This window comes from Electrona antarctica (assembly GCF_951216825.1).
Source record: "Electrona antarctica genome assembly, chromosome: 22".
In the NCBI taxonomy this organism is placed as follows: Eukaryota; Metazoa; Chordata; class Actinopteri; order Myctophiformes; family Myctophidae; genus Electrona; species Electrona antarctica.
The window spans coordinates 39,367,344-39,386,617 of NC_136805.1; the positions used below are offsets into that span (position 1 = coordinate 39,367,344).

General features: G+C 43.6%; 1 protein-coding gene across 8 annotated transcripts in view; it reads right to left on the reverse strand.

Moving 5' to 3' along the window:
* The window catches only part of LOC306915537 (protein phosphatase 1B-like), a 34,910-nt gene extending 19,156 nt beyond the window's left edge, over nucleotides 1-15,754 (reverse strand). For 7 of the 8 annotated variants that reach the window (XR_013788837.1, XM_079492918.1, XM_079492919.1 and 4 more), the window contains exons 1-2: nucleotides 15,141-15,754; nucleotides 57-910 (exon numbers count right to left, since the gene is read on the reverse strand). Coding sequence is in view for 7 of the 8 variants with exons in the window: in XM_079492918.1 (XP_079349044.1) it covers nucleotides 57-893 (837 nt within the window). In the remaining variant the exon portion in view is untranslated. Of the gene's footprint in view, nucleotides 1-56; nucleotides 911-3,277; nucleotides 3,331-15,140 lie in introns of all 8 variants that reach the window. The other variant, XM_079492916.1, reaches the window with a different exon arrangement.
* Nucleotides 15,755-19,274: the final 3,520 nt, after the last annotated feature.

The window sequence follows — 19,274 nt, forward strand, 5'->3', positions numbered from 1 at the left end:
TATATATATATATATATATATATATATGCTTCAAACAATGTGTACATTTCCCCTACCTTGTGCAGGCACGTGTCCACCACCGCGTTGCAGACTTTCTCCAGGTCGTCGCACACCTGTAGCCGCGAGCGCACAAACTCGCACAGCTCCTCGTTGGACATCACGTCCCAGATGCCGTCGCAGGCCAGCACCACAAACTCGTCGCCGTCGGCCGCGCGCTCCATGACGCCCACCTCGGGCTCGGGGCTCACCAGCTGCTCCGTGGGGCCCTTGCCGTCCACGCACTTGTAGTCGTAGTCCCCCAGGGCGCGGGACACGGCCAGAGAGCCGTTGACCCGCTGGATCATAACCGAGCCGCCGGCGTTCTGGATGCGCTCCTTCTCCCGCGGGTTGCAGGGCTTGTGGTCCTGCGTGGAGTAGCCCACGCGGCCGTCCCGGCACAGCACGGCGCGCGAGTCGCCGCAGTTGATGAAGTAGAGGTGGCCCGGGCTGAGGAGCACGCCCACCGCCGTGGAGCCGCTGCGGTCCAGCCCCTGCCGCAGGTCCGAGAAGCTGCGCATGTACTCGTCGATCTTCAGGAAGCCCGAGCGGATGCCGTCCTTCACGCCCTCCACGCCGGAGCCGGGCCCCGACGCGAAGTCGCCGCTGCCCGCGCCGAGGATGTGCTCCAGCAGGTGGCCCGAGCAGTAGTTGGCCACGCGGGAGCCGGCGTGGCCGTCGTACACGGCGAAGAAGGACCAGTCCGTGAGTCCGTGGGGGAGGCCGACCACCGCCGTGTGGGCGTCCTCCATCTCCACCCGCCAGCCCTGCATGGAGCTGAGGCCGTAGCGCAGCCCGTTGCCGTCGCCGTGGGCGCTGTGCTTCTCCGTCTTCGGCTTGTCTAGGAATGCACCCATAATTCACCGTCTTACAGCTGCAGGGAGAACAGAGGGAGGTCAGAGACGGAGGGAGAGAGAGAGGGAGAGAGAGAGAGAGAGAGAGAGAGAGAGAGAGAGAGAGAGAGAGAGAGAGAGAGAGAGAGCAAAGTGGTTCCATCAACAATGATGACACAGACATCATGATCCCATCCCTTTGACATTTCAACCACACCACAGAACCAACCCCGAGTATATTTAATGAACAGAGTGGAGGAAATACAATTAAGCGGATCAACTCTATGAAATGCCTCAGAGAAATGTCCCAACACTTCAAACCCATTTAACACCGTGAACGCCAGTCACCATAGGAGGGCGGTAGGTGCCAGACGAAATGTACGACAAGAGCAGATGAGAAGAGCTCTTGTTGTTAACGTTTGAACCGGAAGTAACCATTCCGTGCCAGGGTCAGACTGTGTTCCGACGCTCGCCTCGGATCATTTATAGTGTTAGCGGCAGCTCAAATTTAGATCCGAGAACGATTCTACAAATGTCTTCTAATTCATGACAGTTTTCTGAAAAACTTCAATGTTTCTGTGTCAGTCGTTCTCAAAGATTTTCATGTCAAGGACCCCCAAAAATATATGTAATTGGCCGCCGACACCCATCTGACAATATGTCAGATGGGTGCAAGGAAGCAAAGATTTGAGTTAAAAACATTCGCTCTGGCCTGGGCCATGGCTCAATGGTCCAGGCACCTTTGCGGGTAATCCAGTCTGGCAGTGTGCCGCGGGTTCGACTCCCGATCCCGACGGCCTTTACTGCATGTCTTCATCCCATCTCTCTCCCCATTTCCTGTCATTGTACTATCTGTCCCTCCATACAAAATAAAAGGCGAAAGCCAAAAAAAACAAAAAAACATTCGCTCTGAAAGTATATATATATATATATATATATATATATATATATATATATATACACACACACACACACACACACACACATACATACATAGATTTGTGCCACATTTTCACGATTAAAAGAAAATAGCAGATCTACAAGCTCGTAGCACGGCACTCTGGGCCGCGTTATGAGCTTGTAGATCTGCTATTTTTCAATAGCTAAAGTATAACATAAGGCTTAAAACACCAAAAGGGGTTCCCGCCCAGAATGAGTTAAGCCCCGAACATCGTGCTTTATACCATTATGAGCCTTAAAGTCACTAAATGCCACGTGCACGCACATGTGAACGCTAGATCTGGTATTTCGGGGTGTTCCTAACACGGATGCCAGCGGTTAAGCATCCAAGGAGTTAAATAAAATTGTGTTATTGTTGATTGTGTTTATTTCCTGATGACTTCTTCTTTTGTCGTTTGTTTTAGTTTAAACACTTTTCTGCAATTTAATAATGAAATGTACAAATATGAACATGTCTCTCACTTCCAAGTCGTACGGTTAAGTGTGTTGGAAGCTATAATGTAACTTGTGGGATAAAAAAAAGCTATAATCCATAGGGAACCATTGCTGGTCCTTTTTTTTTTATCCCACAAGTTACATTATAGCTTCCAACACACACTTAACCGTACGACTGTGTGTGTCGTACGGTTATGTTGGAAGCTATAATGTAACTTGTGGGATAAAAAAAAAGGGGGACCAGCAATGGTTCCCTATGGAGACACAAAGGAGACCCTCATCGTCTCCATAGGGAACCACTGCTGGTCAAGTTATTGGCTTAGGAATGCAACAAAAATAAAACAAACATCCGTGAATTCATTAAGTCTCCATGGGGTGAGTAATCGATAGAGAAAGGTTGGGGTGAAGTATCCCTAAGAGAGGGGAAGAGGCAGAATCTCTATCCATTTTGTTAGACAAGACAATGGTTTATTCAGTACTTGTGGGTGAATGTATTGCCTGAAGGGGTCTAACTTATAATCAACCATCGCACCTGTTGGGCTTTAGATTCTAACGAAGAGGTCAGGTGCCTGTCTGATGCCTGCTTCAAGTTAAATTGCTGCGTTTATGGCCTCTTTTACAACTTGGCGCTGTTTTTTTTTTTTATTATCAGTGGGCTCGCCTTGAGTGCTACCATAAATTCATTTCAGGCACCTTTTTCTCTGCCATGTCTGTTTGGATATCCTCCTGGGCACACTCGCTTTCGGGGAACGTTTTGGAAAACGTTTTGTTGTTATGCCGGCCGTTTTGTAAATTGATATGCTTGGGAGCTTCCTACGTTCAGACTTCAGTTCCCACTGATGAGTCCCAGCAACCACACAAACACTACTATGTCGTCACCGTCCTCAACCAACGCACAGGAAGTGTGCCCCCCCCCCCCCCCCCCCCCCCCCCCCCCGATATAATAGAATATCAATTCTTAGGATGTCAATTTTGTAAGAATTGTGATTCTCTGTAAATATTCTGATGCTTACTTTTAGTACTACAGTAGATTTCCAAGCCTGGCCTGCAATCAGCTCAGCGGCAACTGTAAAAACCACCACACACACACACACACACACACACACACACACACACACACACACACACACACACACACACAATGGCTATAACCTTCTGAACTACATCCAGTGACATTCAAACATCTGAGCACGGCTGAATTGAACCGACAATCAAACAGTCTATTGTTTGTGTGAGCCCCAACAACTCGCACTTGGAAAGCCCTAGCATCATGGTGAGAGGGACGTCCTCGATAAGAATGTCCACATGGCTCCCAAAGGCCTCCGCCACCATTGTCAGTTAGGTCATGCACCACAAGCAAGCATGTGTACACGCACGCACGCACGCACGCACGCACGCACGCACGCACGCACGCACGCACGCAGAGAGAGCAGGCATGTGCCCAAAAAAGGACGGTAGGTGTAGAGTAGTAACTACAGCTGGGTTTAGTGGGTGTGTGTGTGTGTGTGTGTGTGCGCTCTGTGCTGTATCACAGGCTATGAGCTCCCCTATGTCTGAGAGAAAGGCACTATAAATACTCAGAGCAGGTTTGGATTTCATGCCCCGGGGCGGGGCGGCCAGTCACCCCATTCTTACCTCCAATGTTTCCCTCTTCAATCCATGTGCTAATGGCATACCCTCTGATCTGATCAAGCTCTAAAAACACTTGGTTGCGAGCCAGAATATATCTGCACACTTTTGGAAGATTACGTCATATGTTTTATGTTTGTTTTAGAGCACTTATGACGTAAATCGTTTGCCAGCCAAGTCTATGGACTTTTAATGTTTGTTTAGGGGCAGTAAATGACAACGCAAGATGTGACGTGGCTGATGTTTGACTTTTAAATTATTTAGTTTCATACGAGAAACTGTGGAAAAAGGAAGAAACGGTCAATTGAAACAGCACCGGAGAATTCATAGAAGAAAAGGAGCCAAGGAGTCTTGGCTGCAACCTCGTCATGTAGCAGCCAAGTCTATGGACCGGTGTTGTTTTCCTCGACTAAAACTAAGACGAAAGAGGTTTGTCGACTACCTTTTCTCACTGTCGAAAACTAAATGGAAACTAAATGAAAACTAAGCTACGATGACTAAGACTAAATATATTGACAATTGTCAATAAAAACTAGACTGAAATGTTAGGAAGGGACTATAGTGGACAAGAGATCCAGTATAAGTAGACAAGACATTTTACACTTGGTTTCTGGCTGACAAAAAAACAGATCTACAAGCCCACAACACGTCGCAAGACCGGCAATTTTCAGCAAGTGTAAAATCAGCCATTACGACAGCATCAAGGCCCGACAAAATACATTTTAGTCGACAAAAATCAACTGTAGATTTAGTCGACTAAAACTAGACTAACACGAATGAAGTTTAATTCCAAAGGACTATGACTAAACTAAAATAGAAATGTGCTGCCAAGAACACTGCTGTGTGTGATTTTTAATACCTCTAAAGAGTAAAAAGATATAATACCATTAACCAATCCGATTTAGAAGGCATTTGTAGAATTGGCCTTAGGGTAAATTGGGCAAAATAAAATAAATCTACATCAACAGCAGCTACGGATGGGAGAATCACATCGATGCGTGCGTTTCCCATTCACGGATGGCTTGCAGTGTTGTGTTCAAGCCAAGGAAATAAACAATGTCTGTCTGTCTGCAAAAAACTCTAGATCAAAATGTAATGCCCCCGACTCCTACAATTCCAGACATTTTAAGCCACTTCAGGCATTGAATTACACAAATTAAATTGAAGATGTTAAGACTTTTTAAGGATCCACAGGGACCCTGTGTGTGTGTGTGTGTGTGGGTGTGTGTGTGTGTGTGTGTGTGTGTGTGTGAGTGTGTGTGTGTGTGTGTGTTGCTGCGTGCGCGAGCGTGCGCAAATGAGAGTGTGTGATCTGTTATGTTCGGCAGCAGTGATTCTCTTTAAAAATAAAACAAACACGCTAGCGTCGCCTAGCAACCAGCCACCCTCCAGTGCAAACATTCAAGGCGGGCTTCATTCAGCAACATCCCCTCTCTCTATGTCACACACAAACGCAAAATGTACGTGCGCTTGCGCGTCGACAGTACGCGCGCACTTACATGCCTGGTAGAAAAGAGGAATGGCTAGTTGCATCATCTTCCCATTAAAAACACAGGCACAGCGGCAACCAGACCCTGTAAGGAGAGACATGCAGACAGTCGAGCACGCATGTGCGCCGCACACGCACACACACACACACACACACACACACACACACGCACACACACACACACACTGCGACATTAACCCTTCACGTATACAGCGTTTGCTTGCACATACACGCACAGAACGGAAAGTAGCTTTATTTAAGATACCAGACCGAAACTAGGCACTCTCGACCACTACACCTCTCTAAATCGCTGTCAGCCGTATCTCGACCGCAAGCCCGAAACTAAGTTAACCTCCTCTCCACCCCTCCCCTCCCCTCCCCCCCCCACACACACACACACACACACAAGACAATAAGTGGCAGCCAAAAACCGCTGGCTCAAAAGAGGGAAGTGGAGGTACGGGATTGCATAATGCAGCCTAGTGTCTCAGTTAAGCTCTGTGGTCAGTCAGTAGTCACTCGCACACACACACACACACACACACACACACACACACAAATATGCTCTCTTATGAGGGAGATTATCGTAAGGCTTACAGTGTGACACACACACACACACGTTTGCTATTCCATGTTCCCGGGCAAATGCTGCATCCAGTTTTCCTTCACACCCTCACAGTCTGGAGACAACGTGACAACACCGCCACAGTGGCAGAGCCACAGAGCCGCTTAAAGGACACGATCGCCGATCAGTCAATCGACGCGCCTCCTATACCCACGAGCATGCCCCACCCACCTAACTTATGTTCCCCCGTGTTGACAGCTCAGAGGGTGGGGTGGGGTGTGGGGATGGGCTCGTCTTCTCATGAATCAAGCCATACATAAGTACCACGCTAAGACCCCGGCCAGCTATGTTTTACCCTCTCTCTCTCTCTCTCTCTCTCTCACACACACGGGATAAGCTGGGATCACAAGGAGGGAGGGGCCGTCGTCATGGACGCAGCCAGCCCGTATGCAACAAAGGGGGCGTGTGGGCCGGCTCTCTGGGTGCACTCCAGTATGACGGTCAGAGCGTCTTGTCGGTGTTTAATTAACCCATTTTGACCTGAGATCAGATTCTAAAAATGTCTTCTACATCCTGACAAGTTTTCTGAAAAAGCTATGTTTCTATGTCAGTGGTTCTTCGATTTTTCAAAAATAGCAGACCTACAAGCTCGTAGCGCGCCACTCGGTGGCGCGCTATGAGCTTGTAGATCTGCTATTTTTCAATAGCTAAAGCATAGCATAATGCTAACACCTAACCGGGTTAAGTTCGGCGACTAAAACTATGATGGAAAATGTTCGTCGACTATCTATATATTTTTTTCACCTACGAAAGCCAACTAAAAACTACGCTATGGTGACTAAAACTTAAGCCAAACAAATAAAAACTACTAAACTAGACTAACATGTTAGGGAGTAGTCATCGAGACGAGATCCAGTAGAATAAGACATCATCTTATATGTTTGGTTGTGTGCAGAAGTCTCTCCGCACACAGCAAAAGTATAAATCAGGCATTTCAACGCCATCACAGCATAGTATTTGGACTAGATCTGCCATTTTCAAATGGCTGATTATCAAAGTGGTATTATAGTTATAAATGAGCCTAGTCGCTTATTTGGGGCTTTGTTTTTATAGAAGTCGCTTGTTTCTCTTGCAAGATCTGGCAACAGTGCCGATTAGCAGCATTACTTACACCTGCAGTACCCTACTAGGGAGGAAGTGAACAGCTATTGAATGAAGCAGCACACAGTGGAAAAACTCAATGGCCCCGGCCTGGAAGGGCCAAGAGCAGTGTTGTTTTTGGCAGCACATTTCTATTTTAGTTTAGTCATAGTCTTTGGACTGAAACTTCAGTTTTAGTCATATTTTAGTCTAAGTGTCATGCGATTTTAGTCGACTAAAATGTATTTTGGTGGGCCTTGGTGGCGTTGTAATGACAGATTTTGCACATGCTGAAAATCTACAAGCTCACTTATAGATCTGCTATTTTCAGCATGTAACCAAGTGTAAAATGACTTATACTGGATCTCTTCTCCACTAGTCCCTTCCTAACATTCTAGTCTAGTTTTAATTTGTTGACGAAATTGTCAATATATTGAGTCTTAGTTTTAGTCATCATAGCTTAGTTTATTTAGTTTGTCAGTGAAAAAAGGTAGTCGTCGAACATTTAGTCGATGAAATCAACACTGGCCAAGAATAAGGTCAATAGAGCCCTTGGGACTCAGGTCTACTAAGTATAGACTAGTTTAAGTTAACCACATTTAACCTGGTATGCTTATTTTGGATCCATTTTCACTACTAGATAGAATTACATTTAAATATTAAATTAATTTTGTCACATCAACTTATATACAGTACCAGGGGATTATAACATTGTCTTGGTGATACTCTACATGACTAAGCCCAGTGTTGGAGCGGATGCAATTTGCCAGTTAAATTCCTTTGGGAAGACACAAGGTCTCCTCAGGTCACCGATGAGAGTGAAAATAGCTTCCGTTACACAGCACAGACTCAAATCCAGCCATTTATACCACTGCATTCAGAATATAATAGGATATTTCCCCATTACATCTCCCCCCTCCTGCATTTAAAGGAACAAAACCTTCCTGCAAAGGGTGGGCAATAATGTAGGCAGTGGCTGACTGTGTCACACACGCTGGTGAGCTGGCAGGAGCTGTGGAGCTGCACTGCGCTTTATGTGAAAAGAAAACCCAATATAGCTAGTAGGCAGCTCATCATCATGAAGCAAATGACTACAACGCCAGTGTCTTCTAAAAGCAGGGTCACCTTTACCCACTAGGATTGGGATCCGGAGGAACCAGATCCAAACACAGAGAAACTGGAGTCTGTTCCATCATCATAATATTTGGAACCGTTTCCACACTGTCAGTTCCGTAATGTGAATATATTCATATCTGGCTGCTATACAATACCAGTGGTTCTCAAACATTTAAATTTCAAGGACCACCATAACGCTGACCCGTTAAGGGTTCATTTGGTTCCATGTGTAATGCTGTCAGAGTAACAGACCTGTAAGGGGTCATCCATTTGGCACCCCCTCAAGTAATCCAGAGGGTCCCTGGACCTCAGTTTGAGAACCACTACAATAATATGAATAATATGTACGCAATAATGTATGCATCATTTAATTTGTGTTCTTAAAAATATATACAATGAAGGCCAAAAGTATATCTCTGCTGTCGGGTGGAAACCACCTAACTCCAAAATGTTCATTTTTCAGGAAATTAAGAAAACCGTATATTTTGAAAACAAAGCAATACTGCCTCATCAAAGTTGGTGTTGTGACTATATATTCTCAATTACTTGCATGAGAGAGGGAGAAGTGGTGGAGTTAGCTGCTTTAGTCCAATGGAGTTAAGAGGTTTTGTCCAAAGCGTTTACCACTTTCCATTGGTTCGATATTTTCAAAAAATAAAACAGACGTAATGAGGTTATGAGGTTTCCTCCCGACAGCAACGATAATTTTAGGAATTGTTAAGGGAAATAGGTAATCGTTAAAATACTAATAATTTAAAAAAAGAAGGATCCAAACCCCAGTAACCACCCGTTAAACTCAAAGTCACTGGCTTCAAGGAACCAGTGATATTGCTGCTGAATCTTTGTCCAATAATATTAATTACATCTGCCATCCCAAGTCAACCTACTCCCTGATTAGACGTCACGGTAGACACTAGACAGCTACAACGATTCAAAGGTCAGCAATAGGGTATTGTAATTTGATCTTTTTGCAACTCTGCGTTCTCATATAACCAGCTCATCCGTTGTTACAGCCAGGCCTAACAAACTTTGACCGCTTTGGGTGTGTGAATAGTGACGATATACCCACTCACTCACTAAGCAGCAACTCAAATGCTGGAGAACCAATGTACTGTGATATCTCACCAATCTTCTCCAAAAAGGCATCCAACCTAGATCTGAGCCCATGTTTGTGACAAGGTATTATCTCAGTCAGAATAACTAGTAGATGAACTAACACTTGGTTCAGCTGAAAATTACTATTTGAGTGGTGTAAACCACTCCTACAAATGGCTTTGTTAGTTTACGTGTCTGTTCGTACCAGAAAATGAGCATGGTTGCTATGGTCACCCAGTTCACCCGGGTGTGATTTCAGCTTTGTTAGTTTACGTGTCTGTTCGTACCAAAAAAATTAGCATGGTTGCTATGGTCACCCAGTTCACACGGGTGTGATTTCATTACGTCAGACATTACGTCAGACCACAGTTGATCAGTCTATATAAGACCTTACACCACTCAGTTCACACAGGTGTGATTTTTTTTTTACTGAGCCCTGTGCTGCTAGCTGGCCATCCCCTCCACCTAAAGTGAAACCCAGCCTCCTACTGTGTCAATATTAGTTGATTTAGTATGTGTCAAACGATAAACAATTAGTTTCATAGTGCTGGCAATTCAATCAAATATAGTTTGGTCAGCAACTTCTTGCTGCAGCTTGAGCTGTGCATAAAAACAAAGCTTTGTGAAGGAGTACGGATTTAACCGTAAGTCTCCAAATGTGAAAACAAAACAATGGGTACAGTGTTAATTCTTAGTCAGGGTCAGGTCTAGCCACAGCAGTGTCTCAGCTTGCCATGTCAAATGTAAAAAAGAAAATCAGACCCGTCTGAATTGAGTGGTGCTGTACTGTACTGTACTGTACTGTACTGTACTAGCCCTCCTCCCTGGCCTGGTGTCTGTGTGTTAGGCTGTGCAACAGTGACACTGTTATAACGCTATTTTCGTGCTTGGACAGACAGACCCAGGGACACACTGTCTAGGAGTGGTTGCACAACTCAACACACATAGCTGTCTATAGGAGTGGTTGCACCACTCAAAGATATCACAATGTCATGAACCACTTCCAACCTGACATCCTTATTTCGGGCATGTCGTGACTTGGCATAGGTGAACATTTTCAAAGGATTTCAAAAATAGCAACAAATAGATCTACAAGATCACATCATGTAGCACTGCAAATTCCGCAGTGCTTTGTGAGCTTGACTATTTCTGCTAGTTTTGAAAGAGGGAACAAAATGGTTAAACATTGTCGATAAGTGTCAAAATCACATTGTCAATGGACAAGAGCATCATCCCTAGAGACACATTCTAACACCTATGCCACCAGGTGAATGCAATGAACCATGTTCGATGACAGTCACGAAGTACCGTACTGTCGCGAATATAGGACAACGGGTTTTTGAGTGGTGCAACCACTCCAAGGAACAGCAATGTCCGTCCTAACCTATGTGACTAAGTTGAGTACCCGTAGGGGCAAAAGTGGCGCTGTTGTGCCAGAAACACACAGAGAGAGAGAGAGAGGCGTTGCACCACTCAGTTCACACGGATGTGCTTTTTTTAAATGAAATGGGCTGGAAAAAACGAATCCGTACTATAATCACTTCAGCTTTTGGCACCATTTCCGCTAAAACCAGTGTTATGTCTCAAGCAGCACACACACAAGATGGAGGAACGGTGCGACCATCTCATATCAATAGTTGTTCAAAAGCTGGCCAAGTTAAACAAAACAGGACGTTTTATGTAGTTATGATGCCTTCTTTATTCAAATCGAACAAACACAGCACCGCTTAACAACAACAACAACAACGTTGCCACAAAATGTTAGTTCCTACCTAGAACTAACATTATGTAAACGCAAGGAGACCCGAGACCTGATTGTTACAGTGGTATAATAAATACCAACACGCATTTTGTTACTGTACCTTTACTATGGTACTCTATTGTGATATGAAGTCATATGAAAATCATTTCATTTAAAAATGATTATAGAAACAATTTAAAATAAATTATTTTCTTTATTAAAGAACAAGATTGTCTTTAAAACTTTTTTCCCACAAATGAGTCTCGGCACAATACGGTAATAGTAAGGGTTTCCCTCCATGAGAACCTTGTAAACGACCAGAACACACCCTTTAGTCCTCCCAAAGTCTCTCTGGCTTTGCCGTCTCACCTGCCCCACCGGCCATTATATAACGGCTAAGATAAGAACATGCGTATCAGTGACTGACCTCCTCCCTTATCTGGTAGAGGTCAAACTCCAGGAGGTGACGTCACACACAGTCACCTGTGCTCAATATCACCACCTGATCCTGATAGGTGGGTCTCTCAGACTGCATATGGGGGGGGGGGGGGGGGGGGGGTCTAGTAAATAGCTGCAAAGATGACGCTCCCATTCAACAAAGTCAGGATTGCTTAGACAAATTTGGTTCCCAAACTTTTACATTTCAAGGACACCCATGATGACTCAGGCTTTAAGCAACTAGTCGACTGTTCAAGTAGTGAATCCACTAGTCGACCTTGTTGGTACTAGTTGACTAGTTGATAAATAAATAAAACGATTTTGTAGGCCTCAAGATCAGGTAGATTATAGTCACCAATGTACAGTTTTTAAATGTACAAATATTTATATGTACATATATATATATATATATATATATTTTTTTTTTTAACATAATAGGTAGTTAAACAACTAGTCAACTACGACTAGTCGACTAGTAAACTAGGCAACTAGTAAAAACGACTAGAAGTGAATGCCCTACTCAGAGCGTACAAATGGAACTCCTCAAGGAACCCTGCTGAGCATCCCTGCTGAGAACCACTCGTTTAGACGTTCCTGCTGGTACTGCTAAATAAAATAAATCACGAACACATGACGGCAAGATGCAACTGTATGTTGACAAAAGCATTTTAACCTCATTTTGCCCTTCACCCTCTAAGCTTTCCATTTGAAAGACTGTCTTTAGAAGCACAAGAACCTAAAGCAATCAATTTTCTAATTGAATTAATCATGTCTGAGATGCATCTTACACAATACACATACAATACTAACAAAGTCAAATCTAAAAAGGCCTAAAACTGATCCACGTGCCACAAGTCCTGTTCAAGTGCATCATCCTTTTTGTCTAATTGTTGTTTTGTTTTGGGGGGGGGGGCGAACCCTATTAATTGCAATGGCATCGAGGGCCGTTTTAAAGAGAAACGTTTGGCTGCTGCACTAGCCCTGTGCGAAGATACATTGATGAACGCTGCCAAGTGAACTGTTACACCAACATGGAAACTCTGGGTGAACTTTTAACGCCATACTTAATTTTCCCACCAGGGCTGAGCAATGAGGGCTGAGGCACCTTGTATGTCACACTCAAACTATATAAATATAATATTTTCACTCAAATAATCGTTCATTAATCATAATTGAGGCAACGGTTTGAAATAATCGTCATATTGAATTGATTTGAAGTCACATTGCTCAGCCCTACCCTCATAGGAGTGGAACTGTGATATAGAACAATGGCAACTTGTCTGGAAAACTATATCTATTTCACCTTACAGTCCAAAGAAAACAAGTTTGATAAAAAATAAAAAATAGGTGAGAAATAGGCCACGCGTTTGCTCAACATTGATTAATTTCACATGTACAACAGCAGTTTAAAGTTTAACAGTATAGGCAAGTCTGGCATGACCCCACACTTTTATATTAGTTAATCTGTGTTCCATTAAGCCAAGTCCACACCAGTGATTCGCGAAAATCACGACAGGACAAAACCAGTGCAATATTTTACAGAGAACAGTTGCACCGGTCCGAATTACACGCTGCCTTCATGTAGAGTGCACACACTGTCCAGTTTTAGGAACGGCCTGTCTTGTCTGTACGATTCCCATGATCATGAATAACGACTCGTACTAAAAATGTTATTTCTCTTTCACTTCTAAGGTGATTGCTGCTACAATGTTGAGAACCAGAAAGAAACCAAAGAATGCTACTCTTGTATAATATACGAGACGATTTAACAATATAAATCAATATGTGGTAACTCTCCGACTGTCTCTCTACATTCCTCATCAGTAAAGGAAGCATATGATTGCTGCCGTTCAGCAGTCAGACAGGGAACGCTCCTATTTGCTCATTCAAATGACACACGAGCGGCATATTATGAAAGACAAAATGAAGTGCAGCTGAGGCTGCATGTACCATATCAAATGACGTCACATTGTAGGCTCTACAGAGCCGAACCGACTTTTATTCGGCTCTAAAATAGGAGTATGAATCGGCCCTAAGCACATTGATAGCAATAATGTAACATGCAGTTGCAGGCAGCCATGTTTATGGTCAGCAATGGTCATGTTGTCCAAATGAATTACATCTAACAAAAATAAATTGTTCACATCACACCAGAAGGAGCCAATTTGGGTTGGCCCTTATGGGTCTTGGTGTATTGTAACTTTGTGTACAAGTGGAACCAAATGGACCCTGGCTTGCAGCTCTGTAACTCTGGGTAATGGGTATACAAATATAACCAAATGGACACCATCAGATTCAAATTCAAATGTAGGATTTGAATGTGTAGACTGGGTTCCCCGAGATAAAAAGAAAATCCTTATCAAACTGGGGAGAGGGGTCACTAAACATAACCTGCCATATATTGATTCACTCATGTGTCATGCCATTTTAGCCGTGCACAACCATCATAATTCAGCTCATCTGTGGTCAGCTGGTCATAGCAGAGAGACACAACCAGGCAACCCCAAAACAACTGCATGTTAGGAAGGCTGGGGGGGATCGGATTAACCGCTGGGGGGGGGCACAACGCGTTCAATAATTAACCCAACATTTTTAACCACCGTGGCTACGAGGCTAACGCTAGCTAAAGTCACTGATCCACCACAATGGCTGAATGGCACCATGGAGATTGTGTTTCAAGCAAGCAGCCAAACTGCTAGAAAAAAGACACAAGACTGTGGTGCAGCAGGGGACGTAGTTTTAAGCGCCGCATGTGTGGCATTTTATTGATAAGATTAAAGTTGAAGTGTTTACCAACCAACCCACTGACTGGTCCGCATGCTCAAAACTCCATTTCACAAACACACCTACACTTTCCAGCTATATTACTCCGTTACCATAACACCCATAATAGCCAATTGCAGTGCATTGTACTCATGATTTCAAAAGGCGTAGAATCCTTTGTTTTGATTTCGTTTCATTCAAAGTAAACCCATATATTGTGTGTGTGTGTGTGTGTGTGTATTTTTTTGTAAGTTTACACAGATCGCAATACTACTACACTGGTCGCCACTGCAGGGAAGGCCCAGCTGTGTTTGTACTGCTTGCTTGTTGCTACTGTAGTGCTGCTAACTAGCTAGCTGTTAAATTAGCCTCAAGTGGGCTAGTAAGCTAGCGATACTAGCCCACTTGAGGCTACTTTAACATTAACAAGCACCACTGACCACCGTCGCCAACGACCCGTGGTGTCGGGCGGGGGGAGAACCACGTCCTTTCCACCGGGGGAGAAAGAAGACAAGTGTCGCCGGCTCGCCGTGAACACAGCACAGGCAGGCGGCACTTTGTTTCTTTCTTCGGAGGCGTCGGTCGGCGTTGGGGAGACAAAAACATAAAAATATATATGTAATATATATATAGATATACGTCATTGTCGTCGGGCTACAGCGATACTGACTCACTGACCGCCGTGTAAATAAAACGAAGCCGTTTGTTTGGGGGGGAGGAAGGGGGGGGTTATTATGTGTCGTTGGTTTCGCACAGCCAGCCGTTGGTTTGGTTTCACAGCTTGTCAAAACGGTGTGTGTGTGTGTGTTGTGTGAGGCTAATGACGTTAGCCTCTCACACACAGACACACACAGTCACACGCACACAAACACATACAGATACAACAAGCTAGCTACTTACGTTTTCCTGCCGTTCTGTTAAGAATGTAGATCCAATCTCACAGACAGACAAGTCCTTTTCCTCGGTGATGTGAAGATAATATAGTTATAAACCTAACTAACTTACATCTATGTATAAATATATATATATATGTATATAATATCTGTCAAGCTAATGCTAACCGGGGCTAGCTTGGTGGTGGTGGTGTTTCCTTATTTTGACATACACACACACGCGCGCACGGAAAATAATAATAATAATACACGAGATTTGTTGTTGGCCTCTCTCTCTGTGTCTCTCTCTCTCTCAGATGAGCGAAGATAATTCCTTTCTCCGCGGTTCTTCTTCCCTGCTTGGACGGCGTTGATTCACACGCATGTTTGACGCCAAGTTTGTGTCCCTCTTTTCGCTCCGTTAAAACAACAGTTCGCTACAAATAAGGCTCTCTCTCTCCTCTTCCGCACAACAAACCAGACGGTGGACCGGCTAGAGAGCGGCTAACTAGACAGATCGGGAATGGGGGTTTATATTAGATAATATAATAACAACCCGGGTGTTGTTCGTCCATTGAAAAGGCCACAGAGCAGAGGCTCAGCTATCCTTCCACTTTGGGTGCTGAACAGCCGTTGCCAGATTGTGCGAGAGAAATAAGCCACCAAGGCCTATGAAAACAAGCTCAAAATAAGCCTACTCCACAAATGAGCAATTTCTAAATCTAATATTCATCAGCCGATCTACAAGCTTGTGATGCTGTTTTACCAAAAATCTATATATTTTTATATTATATATTAATATATATATAATTATATATTACATATATATTAAAAACAAATAAATGGAGGTCTGTGTGGACAATTCAATGGGGGTCCTGAGCTGACCTGGCTTGACAATGAAAATGTTTGAGAACCACTGGTTTAAACAACTATTTAGGAAACAATCCTAAATACACTACTACACTTTAGAAACAACAAATTACCGCAAGTACTTAATATTTACAAACAACTGTACAGGAAAAACAAGCCCAAAGTCGCTTATAATAAGCGGACATGGCAACACTGGTACTGAACAAGAGGAGGTGCTATTTTTGGGTACGCGCGCCGCCATTGGTCGACGCCGCCTCGGAGGCCGATTGGGCCTTCTACTCTGCCAATCAGCTCTGCCCCCTCTATTCCAACGCCGCGTTCTCATTGGTCCGTTCCCCGTTACATACAGCAGTGGTTGTCAAACATTTTGTCAAAATTGATATGAATGAATCTGCTGGGGGCGGCGGCGCTGGTCGCTGGAACACCCTCAAGGACCCTCTGAGGGTCCCCGAACCCCACTTTGAGAATCACTTCTGTCCCATACAGTAGGCCGCCGCCTACAACAACATTAGTAGTTCTAGTAGTTCAACCAATACATTACTTATTTTCTCATTTCTATCAATTACACACCCCAAGAAGCCTTGAATTCAGGGATTTTTTTCCTCGCACCCTCTCACCTCCTAACCCTCTCCCACACCCAACCACTATCCCCCTCACGTGTAGAAATCTTTTGAAAATAGCAGCGTTGTGAGCTTGTAGATATAGCTATTTTCAAAAGATTCAGAAGTATAGTGCTGAAGTAGATTATTTTGTAATAATCAAAATCTATAAAGTAAGTAAGTAAAGTTTTCAAGTAATTGTAGTGGAGTAAAAGTTCTTAGGCCTAATACCTGTAGATGTAGTATAGAAAGGAAGTCTGGAAATCTCTGTTGGAATGGATGGCAGGATGGATGGATGGATGGATGTACAGTACGTAGTTGAGTGGAAGCAAAAGTATATTTGAAATACTCGAGTAAAGTAGAAAAATAAATAAACACTGCTCACCTCTCAGTGCTCTCACACTGACGCTCACCTTCACCCTCTCAGCCTCCTTATACACGACTACTATCACCCCTCCTCCTCGTATTATGTTTGTTTTAAGCCATTTTAAGCTCTATCTTCTGGTTCCCAATACTGCAGCAGAGACACAATCACAGTCTGGGTTCAGTGTTTTTACTAGCAACCATCTACTAAGTAAAAGAGTAAAGAGATACAGTTCAGAGGCAGGTCAGAACTGTATTATTTTCTCCAGCTCCCAACGTTCAAGTCAGGAGGCCTTTGTCCAAAAGCTCTGAATTGATTCAGAGCTTTAAACCATCAGAAATGTTCAACCAAACTTCCTTTCTTCCCCTTCGGTCAAACTACTCAGTGGTTTAACAAGTTCTGATTCTGGTTCAGTGGCCTTAAAAGAGACAAACAACCACCACCAAATAACCTGAGGTCGATTCTACAAATGTCTTCTAAATCCCAATTGTTTTCGGAAAAATGTATGTTTCTAACTTTTTCATGTCAAGGACCCCCAAAATGATATGTATTTGGCCGACCCCAAATCTCAAAATATTTTTGTTCCAGGGACTGGAATAGCTCCACCAGAGAGCTCCAAGCTTCCCTCTCCAGAGCAACATTAGTAACTTCCTCCTGGGGGATCCAGAGGTGTTCCAAGGCCAGTGAGTCGATGTAATCCCTCCATCTGCACCTTGGTCTGCCCCGAGAGGCATCCTAACCAGATGCCCGAACCACCTAAACTAAGCTGGCTCCTTTCCAAGCAAAGGAGCAGCGACTCTACTCTGAGTCTCTCTCGTGTGACTGAACTTCTCATCCTATCTCTACGGGAGATGCCAGCCACCCGTCAAAGAAAACTCTTTTCGGCCGCTATTCGCGACCTAATTCTTTCGTTCATGACCCACACTTCATGACCATAGGTGAGAGTAGGAACGAAGATTATTGCTCTGTAGAGATTTGCCAAGATTTGAGTTAAACAATATATATATATATTCAAAGATTTGCACACATTTTCACAAAGAAAAGCAGATCTGCAATGCGATATGAGCTTGTAGTTCTGCTATATTTGAATAGCCAAAGTATAAAATAATGGTTAATGACAAGTAATTAAAATCTACGGTGACACGGATGCTTTCCCGGGTTTAATGGGTCAATGGGGTGATTTTCTGAAGAAATAACACTAGACAACAGATGTATTATATTTCATATAGTGTAAAACAGGAGTTTTTTATGCGAGTACTTCTTCCATCACTGTCTATAGCTACTGTATAAGTAACATAATCAGTATAGATCTGTCTCAAAATTGAGGAAAAAGTGCAAACACAGAGATGGGTGGGACTGCGGTAGAAAGATGTTGAGTGAGTCTGCAATCCTTTTCTTTTTTTTATGTTTTTTTTTGTGGCTTTCGCCTTTATTTTATATATTTTATTATTTTTTATAGAGGGACAGACAGTAGGCTGACAGGAAATGGGGGAGAAGGATGGGGGGGTGACATGCAGTAAAGGCCGTCGGGAGTCGAACCCGCGGCACACTGCCAGACTTGAACTACCGGCCAAGGTGCCTGGACCGCTGAGCCACAGCCCAGGCCAGTCTGCAATCCTGCGATGCAATCTGCACAAACGTGGATGCCAGGAGGGAGAAAAGTATAGGCCTATAATATTTGAACGTCAAGTTCAGAAAGCTTCAGGTCACTGGGGTGTAACAGATAAACCTGGCAGAGGCAATACAAAGTGGAGGCCATGTTTACTGCCGGAAAATAACTACATGTTTTTACTTAAGTAAAAGTATCAATGCTGCCATTTAGAAACATTCTGTTACAAGTAAAAGTCCGGAAAATCACTTGAGGAAAAGTACAAAAGAATGTCGCCAAAATGTAGCAGATCTACAAGCTCACAACATCGTGACGTGTGACGTGCTATTGTCAAATAGCCAAAGTTTAAATAGGGCTGAAGTCGTTAATGTATGTTTTATAATAATAATAATCTAAATTTACAAATGAACTATAGTAACTACAGTAAATAATTGTTGTGGAGTAAACATTTGTCTCTGAGATGTAGAGGTATAGAGGTAAAAGTACTGAAAATGGGAAATACTCTAGTAAAGTAAAATACATCCAAATTGTAGGCCTACAGTATACTTACTTAAGTAAATTTACTTAGTTACTGTACATCCCTGCTGATAACGCCAGACAAAAGGAAAATCCAACCACCGGCATGGAGACGGCATATGAGAGTAAACAGTGTTGCAGGAATTTTCCACAGAAATACAACCAGAAAATGAACAATTTGAACAATCACTGAGCTTAAAATCT